The sequence below is a fragment of the Pungitius pungitius genome, chromosome 2 (genome assembly GCF_949316345.1).
Source record: "Pungitius pungitius chromosome 2, fPunPun2.1, whole genome shotgun sequence".
Lineage (NCBI taxonomy): Eukaryota > Metazoa > Chordata > Actinopteri > Perciformes > Gasterosteidae > Pungitius > Pungitius pungitius.
In genome coordinates, this window is record NC_084901.1 from 9287408 (window position 1) to 9301372 (window position 13965).

At 49.4% G+C, this 13965-nt stretch overlaps 1 protein-coding gene across 10 annotated transcripts in view; it reads right to left on the reverse strand.

Moving 5' to 3' along the window:
• sox5 (SRY-box transcription factor 5) overlaps nt 1–13965 on the reverse strand; it is a 74350-nt gene that overhangs the window by 26585 nt on the left and 33800 nt on the right. For 7 of the 10 annotated variants that reach the window (XM_062560330.1, XM_037459776.2, XM_037459779.2 and 4 more), the window contains exons 4-7: nt 13120–13206; nt 9011–9183; nt 7991–8059; nt 131–257 (exon numbers count right to left, since the gene is read on the reverse strand). In XM_062560330.1, coding sequence (XP_062416314.1) covers nt 131–257; nt 7991–8059; nt 9011–9183; nt 13120–13206 — 456 coding nt within the window. The remainder of the gene's footprint in view (nt 1–130; nt 258–7990; nt 8060–9010; nt 9184–13119; nt 13207–13965) is intronic. The other 3 variants (XM_037459775.2, XM_037459780.2, XM_037459777.2) reach the window with 3 other exon arrangements.

Genomic DNA, 13965 nt, shown 5'->3' on the forward strand with positions numbered 1-13965 from the left:
AGCCCGACTCCTTTTTGTAGGAACACGGCGAAGCTGTACCTTGCGCGGTCGAAAACCAGCGAGAACATGGCACGCCGCGAGGTACGAAAGTCGCACCTCTCGGCGTGCGCCGCGCGTGGACGTTACTCACTGCAGCCGGGCTTGTAGCTGAAGCCAGGGGGCATGAGGAAGCCCTGCTGGGCCGCCGCCGCCGCCAGAGTCCGCTGGTCCGGGGGAAAGACGGGAATCATCAGCGGAGGGAGTTGGCCCTGGACCTGCTGATGAAGGAGGGGGGGAGACAAGGGGCGATGGGAGGAAAAAAGTAGGCACTATGAGTAGAGCTGTGTGTGCAACTGATATCAGGGCAGAACCACTACATTAGCATTTCTCAGAATCAGATGGACTCAGGCTCATATACATACATTCATGTAGTACATATGGATCACACATACACAGGCGGTAACACTCCATCTTGTGGATTCAAAGACAAAAGGGCAAGTCAGGAGAACGGTTCACTTAACTCGCACAACAGCTGGCCTTTCCCTTTTCATTTGAAAGACGATGTTGTCTCCTTTCTCCCCACATCAACCCCCTCAACAATCCAAACACACCAACACACGCATCGACCGACACACACAACCCCCTATGCGCACCCGTCGGCAAAGCGCCATACGACTTCACAAGGTTTCCAGGATTTAAAAAGGAGAAGCAGAAAAAAGCTCCTCCGATGGGTGGCTTTGGCAAGGATGACAAGAGAGAGAGGGAGAGGGAGAGGGAGAGAGAGAGAGAGAGAGAGTGAGGGACAGAAAGAGAGAGAAGTAGGAGACAGATGGTTGCAATGAATAGCGTTCTGCCAAAAACAACGCACAAAGACTTGCGTGTGATGGACGGACTGACAGTTTGAGAGGAACGATGGGAGAGGAAGTGAAGAGGAGAGAAGGAGAGACGAGGGGGGAAATAAGGAATCTTGCTGTAAAGTGTATCACCGGCATGATGCAGAAACCACAAATATGAGTGGAGGGAAGGAGCTCAGGCCAAATCGTGTGCACATTTTAAAGTTTTTTTCCAAAATGTTGATAGAAGAAGAACAACGTGTTTCCGACTGGCCGTCATCTTGGATGCAACAGGACAGATACTCTTTTCAGCTGTATAGGCACATCCTGTCATTTTTTGTTTTTTTTTCCTTAATGATCTTGAAGACACAATGTGGTGTTTTCATTGGCTAAAGGTTTTGCTGGAAGAAGAAGAAGAAGAAGAAGAAGAAGAAGAAGAGGAAGAAGAAGAAGAAGAAGAAGAAGAGGAAGAAGAAGAAGCAGGTCCAGCTATGTAGTCACTAATCTCCACACATCGATACAAGGTGTTTTACAGATTTTTAGGTTCCTCATTTGAGCGAGCAAATTGATAAAAAAGTGCATGTACACCTGTGATGTCTTTGACAGGGGAGTTCCAAATCTACTCCAGCGATCAACTGTTGTCAAAGGCTTCCTGATAACCCACACGATGGGTTGACTGAATGGCATGCGGCAAAAACTAAATCAGTGCCCCTTTAAATCAGATCTCGGATTGGGTCTTAAGGCCTTGGACACGCAGTCCCGGTTGCAAAGCACTTTGCTCCCTCTTTTCAAACTCCTTCTCCTGCCGCATCCGTTTCGCCCGGAGCGCTCGGAGCTAAGATGATGGGCAGGCCGAAGCTGTTTGATGTGGGAAAAGTCATCTGAAATGATGTAAATGGCTTAAAGTGGCTGCACAAGTATGAGCAGGTGCCGCGGTAGAATGAGGTAATATCTCTGTGATACGGACACTTGAAGGACCGGACACAGGTAAATAGAGATGGAGAGAGAGAGTCTGTCTCTCAGCGCTCCCAGCGCTCCCAGCTTCCCCTGCCAGTCAGTGTATTCTCAATGTTCCCTGGGCGGATGCATGCTTGTGTGCTATAAGTACCTAGCTGTGCGAGTGTGTGTGTGTGTGTGTGTGTGTGTTCCTCCCTCCCCCTCCTCCTGTGTGTCGGCATGCCGCAGCCAGCAGCACTGTAATCAAACTATCACAGCGCAGGGGAACATAGCTCTCTTCAAGCGACTCCCGTTTCCCCCTTACACCAAAAACAATAATTACCCCACCATTTTGGTCAACCACAAACCGCCGCGCTGCGCGATCAGAAGGGAGAGGCGCTCCAGCGCCACGCTCGGACAGGACCCCCGCGGGGACGAATCACAGACAGAACTGTTCCGCTTTGCCTTTCAGGCCTAATTGGACATATGCTGGAGTGGCGCTGGCTAGCAACACTGAAATGTACCGTAGGGAGGAGAGGAAAGGAGGGGAGGAGAGGAAGAGAGGAGAGGAGAGATGTCTGTGGCAGCTGTAATAAATACATAGTGAACATAGACACACGCACACATATACTCTATTATGTCTGTGTGTGTGTGTGTGTGTGTGGGGAGGGGGGGTGCAGATGGCTTCGCTTTCTGTCATCACAGTTGAAAATGAAGACTTTCCATGTCTTCTCCGCTCTACATCTGCCTCATAACTATAGCCGACAATAGAACGATATTAATTAGCATATAGAACTGCTGCACTATACATGCGAGTATCCACAACGGGATAAGAAGATCAAGCCACAGAGAAGACACAAAAGAAGAAATAGAAGAAGGGGAGAATGGTTTATGGCGGATAATTCCCTCCCATATGGTCTTATAATAGTTGAGTTGGATACATGTGTAACAGCTGTTGAGCTGATGAGCAGCCCCTGCATAGCTTACCATGGTCACTGGTACGCACACACACACACACACACACACACACACACACACACACACACTGACCTCTAAACGGTAACACACACACATATGAGGCAGAAAACATGGGTTAAAGTAAGTCAAGCGTAACAGGGAGAAACAGGGGACTACAAAAAAGGTCTGAACTGTGTGTGTGCGTGAGTGTGTGTGTGTGTGTGTGTGAGGGCTGAGGGGGGTTTGTCCACTAGCTGATTTCGGAGAATCTTCCTCACGCATTCAGTCACATTTAAATTCCTCTACCATTTACAAAATGACTAGATCGGACTATAATATTACTCCTCATATTGAATATACAATGATGCAATACCACAAAGAGGATGGGGAGTGTTCACAGTGTAAACTTTGAAGCCGAGTGGAAGATAAATTAGAGAATGAGAATCAGAGACAAAGGGATGCCTTGAATGAGGGAAAGAGAAGTCTCAGAGAGAGGGTGAGATTACCAGAGATGGGGAAAGTGCGAGCAAGGCCGGATCTATCAGAAAATCTCCAGATTTCACATAAAGGAAAAAGGCACATCTGAAACAGCAGGCGCTTTGGGGAATAACGCACTCGTCAGCTCCTCTCTCACATCAGGCCCAAAGCGAACATGAAAACCTACAACACACGCAGACAAAACATCGCACTGCCGCTACTGTAGGCTGCCGACTTGGAGGATAAGGAGCTCCGCTTTTAATCCGCAAAACCCTCCTCCAGATCCAAAAAAGAGACCTGAAACAAACAAAGCTGGAGCTTATCTGAAGTAAAAAAAACATCCTCTAATCAGTGATGACTGAATGCAAAACAAAGAATAACTATAGGGATTGGAAAAGGAATTGTATGTATATATTGGGAAAACATTTGAAACTTTTTCTTGAGAACTTTCACGGGGAGGGGGGGGGGGGGCGGCAAAAAAGGTCGGACAGGAAGAGAGAAGTCGCAGATTCACCCCGGGCGAGAGAACTCAGCGAGCGAGGGAGGAGCGCCAGGAGGAGAGACGGCGAGGGGAGCAGGAGTGGGATAATTGGCAGCGAGTCGAGGCGGCGTTCACCACGCGCCAGGCGGCACAGCTTGAACTTAAAGCGCCGCTGCGGCATAATGAAGATGTGGCCGCTAATTAACATATGGGGTGCGAAACAGGTTTGGTTGGCACGCGGCGCGCTAAAAACTCCAAGGTAAAGTTATTATTGGGGAGTAATTAGCTCTATGAAGTGAATGCGTGGAACAATAGCTGCCAGCGTCGCACAATATGGCTCGCGCCGCAGACCTGCGCACGTGACGGGGAAAAAAAAGAGAAGAAGGAGAAAAAAAGAAATAAAAAAAAAAAATAGGCCCCGCTTAAGTGCGAGTCCCACAGCTAAAATCTGTTGGCGACCATATGCTCGGGCAATTAATGCGAAACCCGGGTGACCTATTGCTAAAGAAGAGACGTGCAAGCGACAGAACCGATAATTAATTTGGAAATAGAGAGAGAGAGGCGGAACGAGGGAGAGAGAGAAATAGCTGGCTTTTAATGTTAGTCCATTAGCTCTCTAAGGACAGGGGCTGTTAGAGGCCAGCATGCTGCCAGTGTAGGGGCATGGTGCATGTCCCAATGGCACCGCGATGGCCGCACACACACACACACACACACACACACGCATATAGGTGTGTGTGTGTGTGAGAGACGGTGGTTCTCTGTGGGAATGGCTGCTCGGTTATGGTCAGGATTATAACGGTGTGTGTGTGTGTGTGTGAGTGTGTGTGTTTACGCGTGCGTGCATCGACACATGAAGTGCGTTAAGAAAAACACAAATTACACCGGTCGCGGTGATTATACAATTACACAGGCAATTGGGTGAGCCGCTCCTGTGCACAGAGTACAGAGGTGCTGGTGTGGCGTGTGCGTGTGGAAGTGAATGAAAAGCTTTTTCCAGGGGTTTATGCTTTTGTTTATGACTCCCACAGGATGGAAAAAATATTGAAAAAGGACAGAGGCCCTGCGCTCGTCACCGCGCGTGCGTGTCCGTGTGGATCAGTTACCGACGTGGGTTAGTCTTAATAGAGAGCTCGTTAACCGCCGCCGCCGCCGGCCCGTCTGGCCTCTCTTAAACCCGTCAAAGCATCAGGTGGCTTTACTCATTTTCAAGACACTTGCTCGCCCTCTCCCACCTATAGCAAGCGGTGGCGCTTGATGAGATGAAAGACAGCCTGCAGAGAGACACACACACACACACACACACACTTGTCAATGTGTGTGTTTTGGTTGAGTGTTTTTTTGATTCATTAGGCAGCGCACACTGGTGTCCTCTCATCCCTCCGTTTCCATATATACATCCCGTGTGAGCGCGCCGCCTCTGTTCTATGAATATGAGAGCGTGTTCTCAAGGTAAGCCCTGAGCCGCTCGGCAGGTGAGCTCCTTTCATCCTCGTCGCACCCCCCCCCCCCCCCCTCCCCACCCACCCCCCGTGCGGCGGCAGCGGTCGTCCCGGGCAACACCGGGGGGAGCCTCTGAGACAAGTTGTTTAATTAGAACGAGAGAAGCCGAGGGACAAGGCAAAGGGAAGCTGGAGGAAATGCGCTCACCTCTTTGAGCTTAACAAGAAGGCCCCTAGCAGGGGGTAGTGTGTGTGTGTGTGTGTGTGTCTGTCTGTGTCTCTATGTGCGCACAGGTTCTTGTTTTGTAATTCTTCAGAGAGCAACCTTTGCTATACCCTCAGATCGAACCCAATGCTGTGCAAGCAGGCGGCCTTTCTCATGGGTTTAGGTCTAAGACTGAACGGATCGGTGTAGTGATAATTCAGGGTCAGGACTTCTGGCTTTAGAAGTTTAGTCAGGCTAAAGGTTAGGTGTAGTTTAAGTTCAAGAGCTAATGACCACATCGAGGGTTAAGCAGAATTAAAGCTCCCTCAAAAAGGTAAAACATGAATGTGTGTGTGAGGTGAGAGGATGAATAATTGATGGTAATTCATGTATAATTCCAGGTAGAATGAATTAGTCGGAGCGATAAAGAAGCCAATCGCTGACTTGTAGACACTAATGACTGGTGTGTGTGTGTGTGTGTGTGTGTCCTGCTCACACCGTGTGTCATTAGTCGCTGCCGTGCCTGCCTCTGTAAATGAACTCCCTCGTTTGTAGACTCGCGCCACATTCAGCTAGCGCCGCCGGCCTGAATGGCGGACGCCAACGTGCGTATCGCTGGCTTGATTTGTTTTTCGGAGTTAAGAAGAAAAAGAAAAAAAAAACGAAACTGGACGCGGGGACAATAAATAATTTGTCCTCCTTTGATGAGGGATGTGTGTCACTCTGCTCTCTTTTTCATGAGCTTGATTATTCGTTTCATTTCATCACCTCTTCCAAGTGGACGGTTGAAAGCATTCTTCACAGGCCTTTGGGGGGCTAGGGCCTAACAAAGCCAAGGACGCAGACACACAAACACACACACACACACACACATACACACGAAGGGACAGCTGAACTCAGCCTCGTTAGGGGGAAATGCAATCACAAGGGGCTTATCATACAGACACAAAACACACACACACACACACACTGAACCTGGTGCCCTCTCTCTGGCAGGCCATTGTATTGTGGGATTGTGCGGACAATCTCTTCATGAATGATTAAGCAGTGTATTTCTCGACCAAGTCTTTGATGATTTGAGCGTGCGTTTGATCATCAGTGGCGAGTGTGCGCCGCTCTCTGCGACTGCTTTGCGATACTCGCTTCGCGGCCCGTGCAAGGCATGTATATCTTCTTTTCCTCCACGGTTGCGCCCATTTTTGATCCGTGTGTGATACCCGAGAACGTGTCTGTGTGTGTGTGTGTGTGGCGGGGTTTTGTTTCTCCTGCGCTGCCTTGAGCCCCCGCCGATTTGCGTCCCTCTCTTAACGAGGGCTGCCTACAGCTGCCCCGGCTTGTGAGAAACTATTGTTGGGCCCGCTCAATGGAGAGACGCTTGTTTGGGAAAAGGTTGCAAAGTCATGGGAAAAGAGTGCTTTGTTTCGGCGGGGTCGCGAGGGAGTGAATCATGAGCGGACGTGTTTATAGCCTGACGCGCACAGCTGCGGCGGGGCGCGAGCACGGCTCCGTATGCACGCACGAGGAAGCGGGGCGCTCGAGAATGCACAGAGTAATCCTCAACTTATTCTCTTTTATTTTCTTGTTTTTTTTGAGGGGAGGGGGGGGGGAGACGTTGTTCACCAAGACAAAAAACAAAGCGCAAACAATTTTGAATTTAACTCAAACAAAGCAAATAAACACAGCTGCTTTGCACAGAATCGTGGACACATGTCCCAAACGCATGCTATCACAAGGTCTCTTATCACACAAACTGTGTATGGCTAAACTCTTGAGGGGGGAAAGGGAATGTGTGTGTGTGTGTTCCCTCTTGGACAGGGTGTCTCTTTATGATACAAAGCCTGGCTTTCTCAGCTCAAAATTCAGTGTCATCTGCTTTTACAAAGGCCCGGGCTATTCGTTCCAAGCCACCTGGACCAACATAGAGGCTCCAGTGTAGCACCCAAAAGGACAATACCTCCTTTTTCAAGTGTTACATATATACCCACCCATTTTCTCTCAAGCATAAGACACAGATTCACATTCAAAAGGGAATTTTCAGTTGATTTTGCAGATTGCTTTATTGCTGTATCGGCTACAATGTGCATTTATACATTTTTTTCCAACACAGGCCTTTGAGTGTACCGCGACTGACATAAATAGTGAGAGATAAGCTCTGTTTTAGAAAAGGGGTATGCTTGGATTGGATGGCTAATAATGATGTTGGGACGTACAATAAGACCTTTGGAGCTTCTTCCCGCCATTTTGGCTGCTATCTAAGATGCCGTAGTTTGAGTTTGTAAGACGTAGCTGTTACTTAAAGGAGGCGATCTACCGCTCTGCCTGTGAAAACACCTCCGCAGCCACTCAAAGACACAACGCAAGGAACGGGAGAAACATGCACTTCACTGCATCCTAAGGTGGTGAATATTTCAACTGACCACATTGAAGTGATTACAAAGGTTGTGTGTGTGTACGTATGAGGAGAAGCAGCAAATACAAGTCAACGCTGATTCGGGACACTGATGGCTGAGCAAAGAAAAGCTGCAACAATCACAATCACAAAATCGCCTTTGTGGGCCAGAAACACGCACTTCAGGGCACATCAACCACGCTTTGACAGATACATACACATGACTACATATGTGGATGTACACACACACACACATACACACACACACATTCACACATAAACTGGCCTCACCTGGATTTGTTGCTGCAGGAGGTTGATTTTGTGTTGCTGCTGCAGAAGCTGCTGCTGTTGCCGGGCAATCTGAGGATGGAGAACACAACACATTATTGGAATATATGCATTATGTGCGTGCGTGTGTTGTGGTGCGTGTGCACGGCCTGTGGGAGATGCGACACATCTGCAGGTCTCTGAGGACCCAGTTGCACGACAGAGGGTCGATGCCCTATGAATGAAATATTAAAGAGCTCAGCTCATCTGGCCTCAGCTGGACAATAGTGTCACAGCAACACAACTTACTGACATCAACACATTCTCTGAAATGATCATTTTACTCCCTTCTGAAGCTTGTCCTTTGTTTGGCACCCGTTCTTAGCGGTTTTGCAACATGTTTAAGCCCAAGATGCAATGGACTTATGCACATTGACTCTCCTGAATGGAATGGAAGCTCACTAATGCAGTATCCACATACAGCACCATTACATACAGCCAGAATCGGAGCACACGCCAGGGGCACAGGAAGGCATTGTGATGGTCACAGGTGATTTGTCCTCACAGCTATGTGTGTCTGTGTGTGAAAGAGTGTTCTCTTTGTAAAAATGAAGCTTTCCAGTAGCTAAAGCACAACATAGGGGGGAAACGCTTCTCTGTGCGAATACCTGAAACTCTATCACCTGGGAGCTTGGAGAGAGTGTGCGTGTGTGTGTGTGTGTGTTCATGTGTAAGCGTGTCTTCACTCCAACAATACACAACCTCAGAGATGGAGAGTGTATGCCGTTATTTAATTATTTTGCTATATCTTTAGCCATCCTCCAAAATCTGCGCGAGGATCTGCGATGGCCACATGTGACGCTTACGTATGGGCGTGTGCATAACAACAAGGAGGGAAATCTCACCTATGAGAACTTCTAAATGATGGCGTTCCGCCGAAAGAATCAAGATATCTGAAGATCAGACGAATGACAAGCGGTGCAAATGCCTCCGCTGAGCTCTGCGCAGCGTGCAGCACGTCCCGCCGCGCCGCTGTACACATACCTGGTCCTGCTGCTGCTTGGCCAGCTCCATCTGCTGCCTCTGCTTCTCCATCTGCGAGGCGGCCAGCTTCTTCTGCTCCTCGTGGGCCGCCAGGAGCTGCTCCCTCAGGCTGCTCAACTGGCCGATCATGCCCATGAGCTGGCGCTCCTTCTCCGCCAGGCTGTCTGCGGTACCTGCAGGTCGAGGGAAGGAGGTGGGTGAGAGGGGTCAAAGGTGAGAGGGTAGCCCTTTGAAGTAAAAGTGTGGGACTCGGTTGAGGTTACACTATGAAACGTCTTTCATCCTCTAAAAAGGGTTTTATGGCCTCTAGCTGATCAGACATCTTTTACTCTCAATTTATGCACAGTAGTAATCTGCGATAATGACTGCTTGAATGAAGACATAAATATAAGATGTGAAGGCTGTGGTGTCACGGCGTGTTCTTCTTTGTCTTTGAGCGGCTTTCATCATTACCCGGAGGGCAGGAAGGGTCACAGGGGTGAGGTGAGAGGTCAGAGGCACGGAGGGGAGGAACAGAGAAGGGAGGAACAACAAAGCAGTGTAATGCTCTCCATGGCTTGTTGGTCAACCTAATATATGGCTGTTTAGGGGATTTGGGCGGTGTGCTGGGATGGGGGGGGGGGGGCTCGTCGGCGGAAGTGGAGAGTTTAGAGTGGGGTGTATGTGCGGTGCAGAGTTTTAAAACCAGATGTTGACTTATTTTCTTGGGCACAGAAGGCCAGCAGTGATTACTCAAGAGTCAAGATGAATCCATCACTGCCTTTGTTGCTTTACTGAATAGAAAGAAAATAGGAGGGATCAATGTGTTCAACGAACCAAATAAATCTTACACCAGATTGGAAAATCTATGGCTCATAGGTAAAACTCGCATTAAATCCAAATAGATTTGACTGAGGCTGAATTAGGGATGAATGAGGAGATCAGTCCACATTTGTGACTCTGCGAATGGGTGTGTGCAAGTGTGTGTGTGTGTGTGTTCTGAGGGAAAGAGCGACAGAAGAAGAAAAAAAAGAACAGGCGAGTGTGTCTGGTCTGTGTTTACCCTGCAGTCAGCCAACCTCCTGCTCACATTTAGCATGGCCTGAACTTTGACCTCTCAGATCCTGACATACCAGCTCCATTACAAACACACACACACACACACACACACACACACGGTCTAAATCATTCAACAGGATGTAGTTAGAAAGAGGCAGACTGAGGCACAATCAGTACGAGTGTGTGCGCCCATGTCTGGTCATATGTATCAATGTGCTACATGCCTTTTTGTGCGCATGTGTGTGTGTGTGTGTGTGAGAGAGAGTGTGTGTGTATGTACGCGCATATGTGGGATAGCACAATCCCCCATTGTTCTTCAGCTGCTACCTTTAACAGTGCCACATTCCTGCGCCAGTCAAACCAGATGAGGAAGAGAGAGTTAGGGCTGTGAGAGAAAGAGGGGGAAGCAGGGAGCAAAAGAAAGAGAAACACAGCGAGGGACGGGGGGGGGGAGTCAGGGGAGAGGAGGGAGGGGAAGAGGGCAGTCCTTTGACTGCCCGGGAAGGTGAGAGCCATCCATTTGTCCTCTATGTTGGTATCCGCCGCCTCAACGCCCCCCCCTCCCCCCCTCCCCTCTTCAACGCACCCACCCCGCCTCTGATGCCCACCAACACCAGCACTCCCCCTTCCTCCGCCTCCCTCACTTCCCCCCAAACTCCCTCCATCCGCCAACAATGAACAATAAAGGCAACTGTCGGGAGCACTGGCCGCTGGAAAAATAAACACGCCGCTGTCCTAACTCACAGACCCACCTTTGTAGGGCCAGTGTGTGTGTGTGTGTGTGTGTGTGTGTGTGTGTGTGTTGACCAAGACAAGAAAGAGCCTTGTGTTAAAAACGTTAGCCTGTTCAAATGGGTGAGTGGGGGGTGGGTTGGGGAGAAACGAGGCAAGGAAAAAAAAAAGGATAAGGGGGGGGGTTGCAAAGGTGAAACGATGGATCAAAGGACTCTTTCTTGCAGGGGGGCTCTTGCCGGGGTTAACCCCCCGTTTTACGAAAATACCCACGTGCACAAACGCAAACACAGTCAAATATCTTTGCAAACCGGTGTGTACGCCGAGGTGGGGGGGGTGGGGGGGGGGGCATTCCTCTAAGAGGGATAGTGCGGTGTGTGAAAAGACAGGCTGTCTATTCTTTTCTTTGTTAAAGCTGCTCTGGAGCCCCCCCCCCCCCCCCTTCCTCAGCTGTGGACCCTTAATCAATAAACCACGGTATTTTTGGCGAGGAAAACACAATCTAAGACAACAGCACGCTTCCCAAATGAGAGAGAGTTGAGAAAAACTCCTCTCCCTTCAACCCCCTTTGCCGCCCCCCCCCTCATTCATACTGCCGGGGTTTCCGTCCCATAAATCTGCTGGCGGCGGCTAGTTTCCTCAGCTGCTACGAGAACGGCAGGCGGATCGATAACTGGTTTCCTCCATCGGTTTCACACACACAGCCTTGCCCCCCCCCCCCCCCCCCCCCAGACCCCACCCCCCGAGCAACCTGCCGAGCCCACGTCGACTCGCCACACACACACACACACACCTGCAGTTGTGCGTGGTGTAATTAAGCAATTTGTAACGGCGGGATACCTGTCACCGCGCTCGTGGGGCTAATTAATGAGCCGGGGTGTAATGATAACACCCCCCTAGACCCCCGATCGGTAAGGCAAGGGAGGGAGGAGATGGATAAGATATGATGGGGGAGGAGAGAAGAGGGTGACGGAAAAAGTTGCCTGGATGTATATTTATGGACATGATTACTGTAAATGATCCACTTATGTTAAAGGAATAGAACTAAAGTTGGATTAAAACTACAGAGAGTATCTTACTCTGGAAGATGCACATTTACCCTAACTCTCTTAAATACTGTTAACCAGCTAATGATTTAGGATCCAGGCTTTATTCAAACCAGAACCACACACAGAATGTTCCACAGTGATGGAATGAAGAATCGCAGGTCGATGAACAAGCAGATACAATAAAAACTTCATGAAGAGCTTAACAGAAGACTCTCACGTCACTCTCTATGCTGTAGATCTGATTAACAACTAATATACTGTGGGGACCTGTATTCTAGTGCCACAAGTTACCGACTTGTGTGTGTGTACAGAATGTGTGTTTTGGTCTGTGAACCCCATGAGGCCTTTTTACCAACGACGCTTCTCCGACTGAGCAGGAGGCGGTGCCTCAAAATGACTTTGGTCCCTCAAAAAACGCAGACATACATTGTTATGTAAGCACTGTCTAAGACACACACACACACACACTGACTCGACTTTGGCCGCACACTCATACATACTCCTGATGTGGCTCCCCAGCTGTTGGTGCGTGTTGCGCCACACGGGACGCCCCAACACAGAAATGTCAGCACGGCAGGGAGCTGGGAAAAAGGGGGTTTGATCAATTGAGACCCCCCCCCCCCCCCCCCCTTCCCCAAACCCCCCAACCCACCCTCTGGACCGATCTTTGATTACATATTGCTTTGCTTCCTAATGAAGCTCAATAACTGGAGGAGCGGCTGTGGCCCGGAGTCCTGAGTCCTCCTCCTCTCCGGCTGAGTCTCTGCTCCCTCCGTCGGTCCCTCTCTCTCCCTCTCTCCCTCTCTCCCTCTCTCCGGTGTGGAGGGGAAGCGTGATTACGGCTGGGATTAACGCGGAGCTGGTGGACTAGACGGGACGCCACGGACCGTTGGACGTGGGCCGCTCGGTTCAATTCCGGGGCAGACTGGATGATTGGAGCTCAGTTCAGCTGATTCTAGTGTCCGCTCGGTTTAGACTGTAAACCCAGGCCTTGTTTCCTGGGCTTTTGCAATGTGTGTTTCCCTTACTGTGTATCAGTTTGCTTTTTTAGGGACTCTGCAGTACAACAGGCAGTTCTGCAATGTAACCATGGATACGGACAACAACTACCTTGATCCCTTTTGATTAAGTGGCAAGGTACATTTTAGAGGTTGCTCAGTAGATGAAGAGATTTTATTTTTATTTTACTTTCACTCAATGGACATCGGAGGTGCATCTTATTAAGTTCAAAGGGTTAATTAAATTTCGCTCATTTAAGTTTAGTTCTGTCATTATTTTCTTTTACCATACCTTTAATTTCTCCGATGTGCCCTGAGCCCATGGCCAAAAGTTTATCCTTCCAGTCCTTTGACAACAGCCTCTCAATGCTGGGGGCCTCTGTTTAGGGGGAGGGGCGGGAGGGGTTGGAGGGGTGGGGGGAGGAAAGAGAGAGAGAGGGATTCAGTTGGCTGGCCAACATGACAATAAAGCTCATTTAAAGTCCATTTGCTGTAATAAAGGCAGCGGCAGCTCAGCCTAATGGCCGCATCAGCAGGAGAGAGAGGGAGAGGGAGAGAGGGAGAGAGAGAGAGAGAAGCTGATAATCGAAACACAGAGGAAATATGAAGAACAAAAACAAGTGAGCAAAAGGGAAAGAGCGAGAGAGGCAGCGCAAGATAAAGAGAGAGAGACAAGTGGCGAGAAAGAGAGAGGCTTTTTCCCTCTCACCTGCTGCTAGAGAATCATTAGCCCTGTGGGCCCTGAGACAAAGAGGGCCTTAATGCACCCGCCACAATAGACACATTATCAGCCCCAGCTTTGTTTTCAACACACCCCCTTGCACACTCACACACATGTGCACGCAGGAACACTAATTACAATCCTAACTATGGCCGCGCACACACACGCGCAAACACACACACACGCAAATGCACACGCAGTGGGGGAAATGGAAATGTCACAGAAGAGAGCATACGCATGCTGAGACTCAGACATGTGTGCACATCCATGCGCTGCGCACACACACACACACAAACACACACAGAGCGATGCGACCATCAAGCCAGTCGCCCTGTTGACTGTTATTGATGGAACAAAGGGGAGCGAATGAAATGATTAGACAAAGGCGGACTGAAAGTGTGAAGCAAGAGGGTGAGA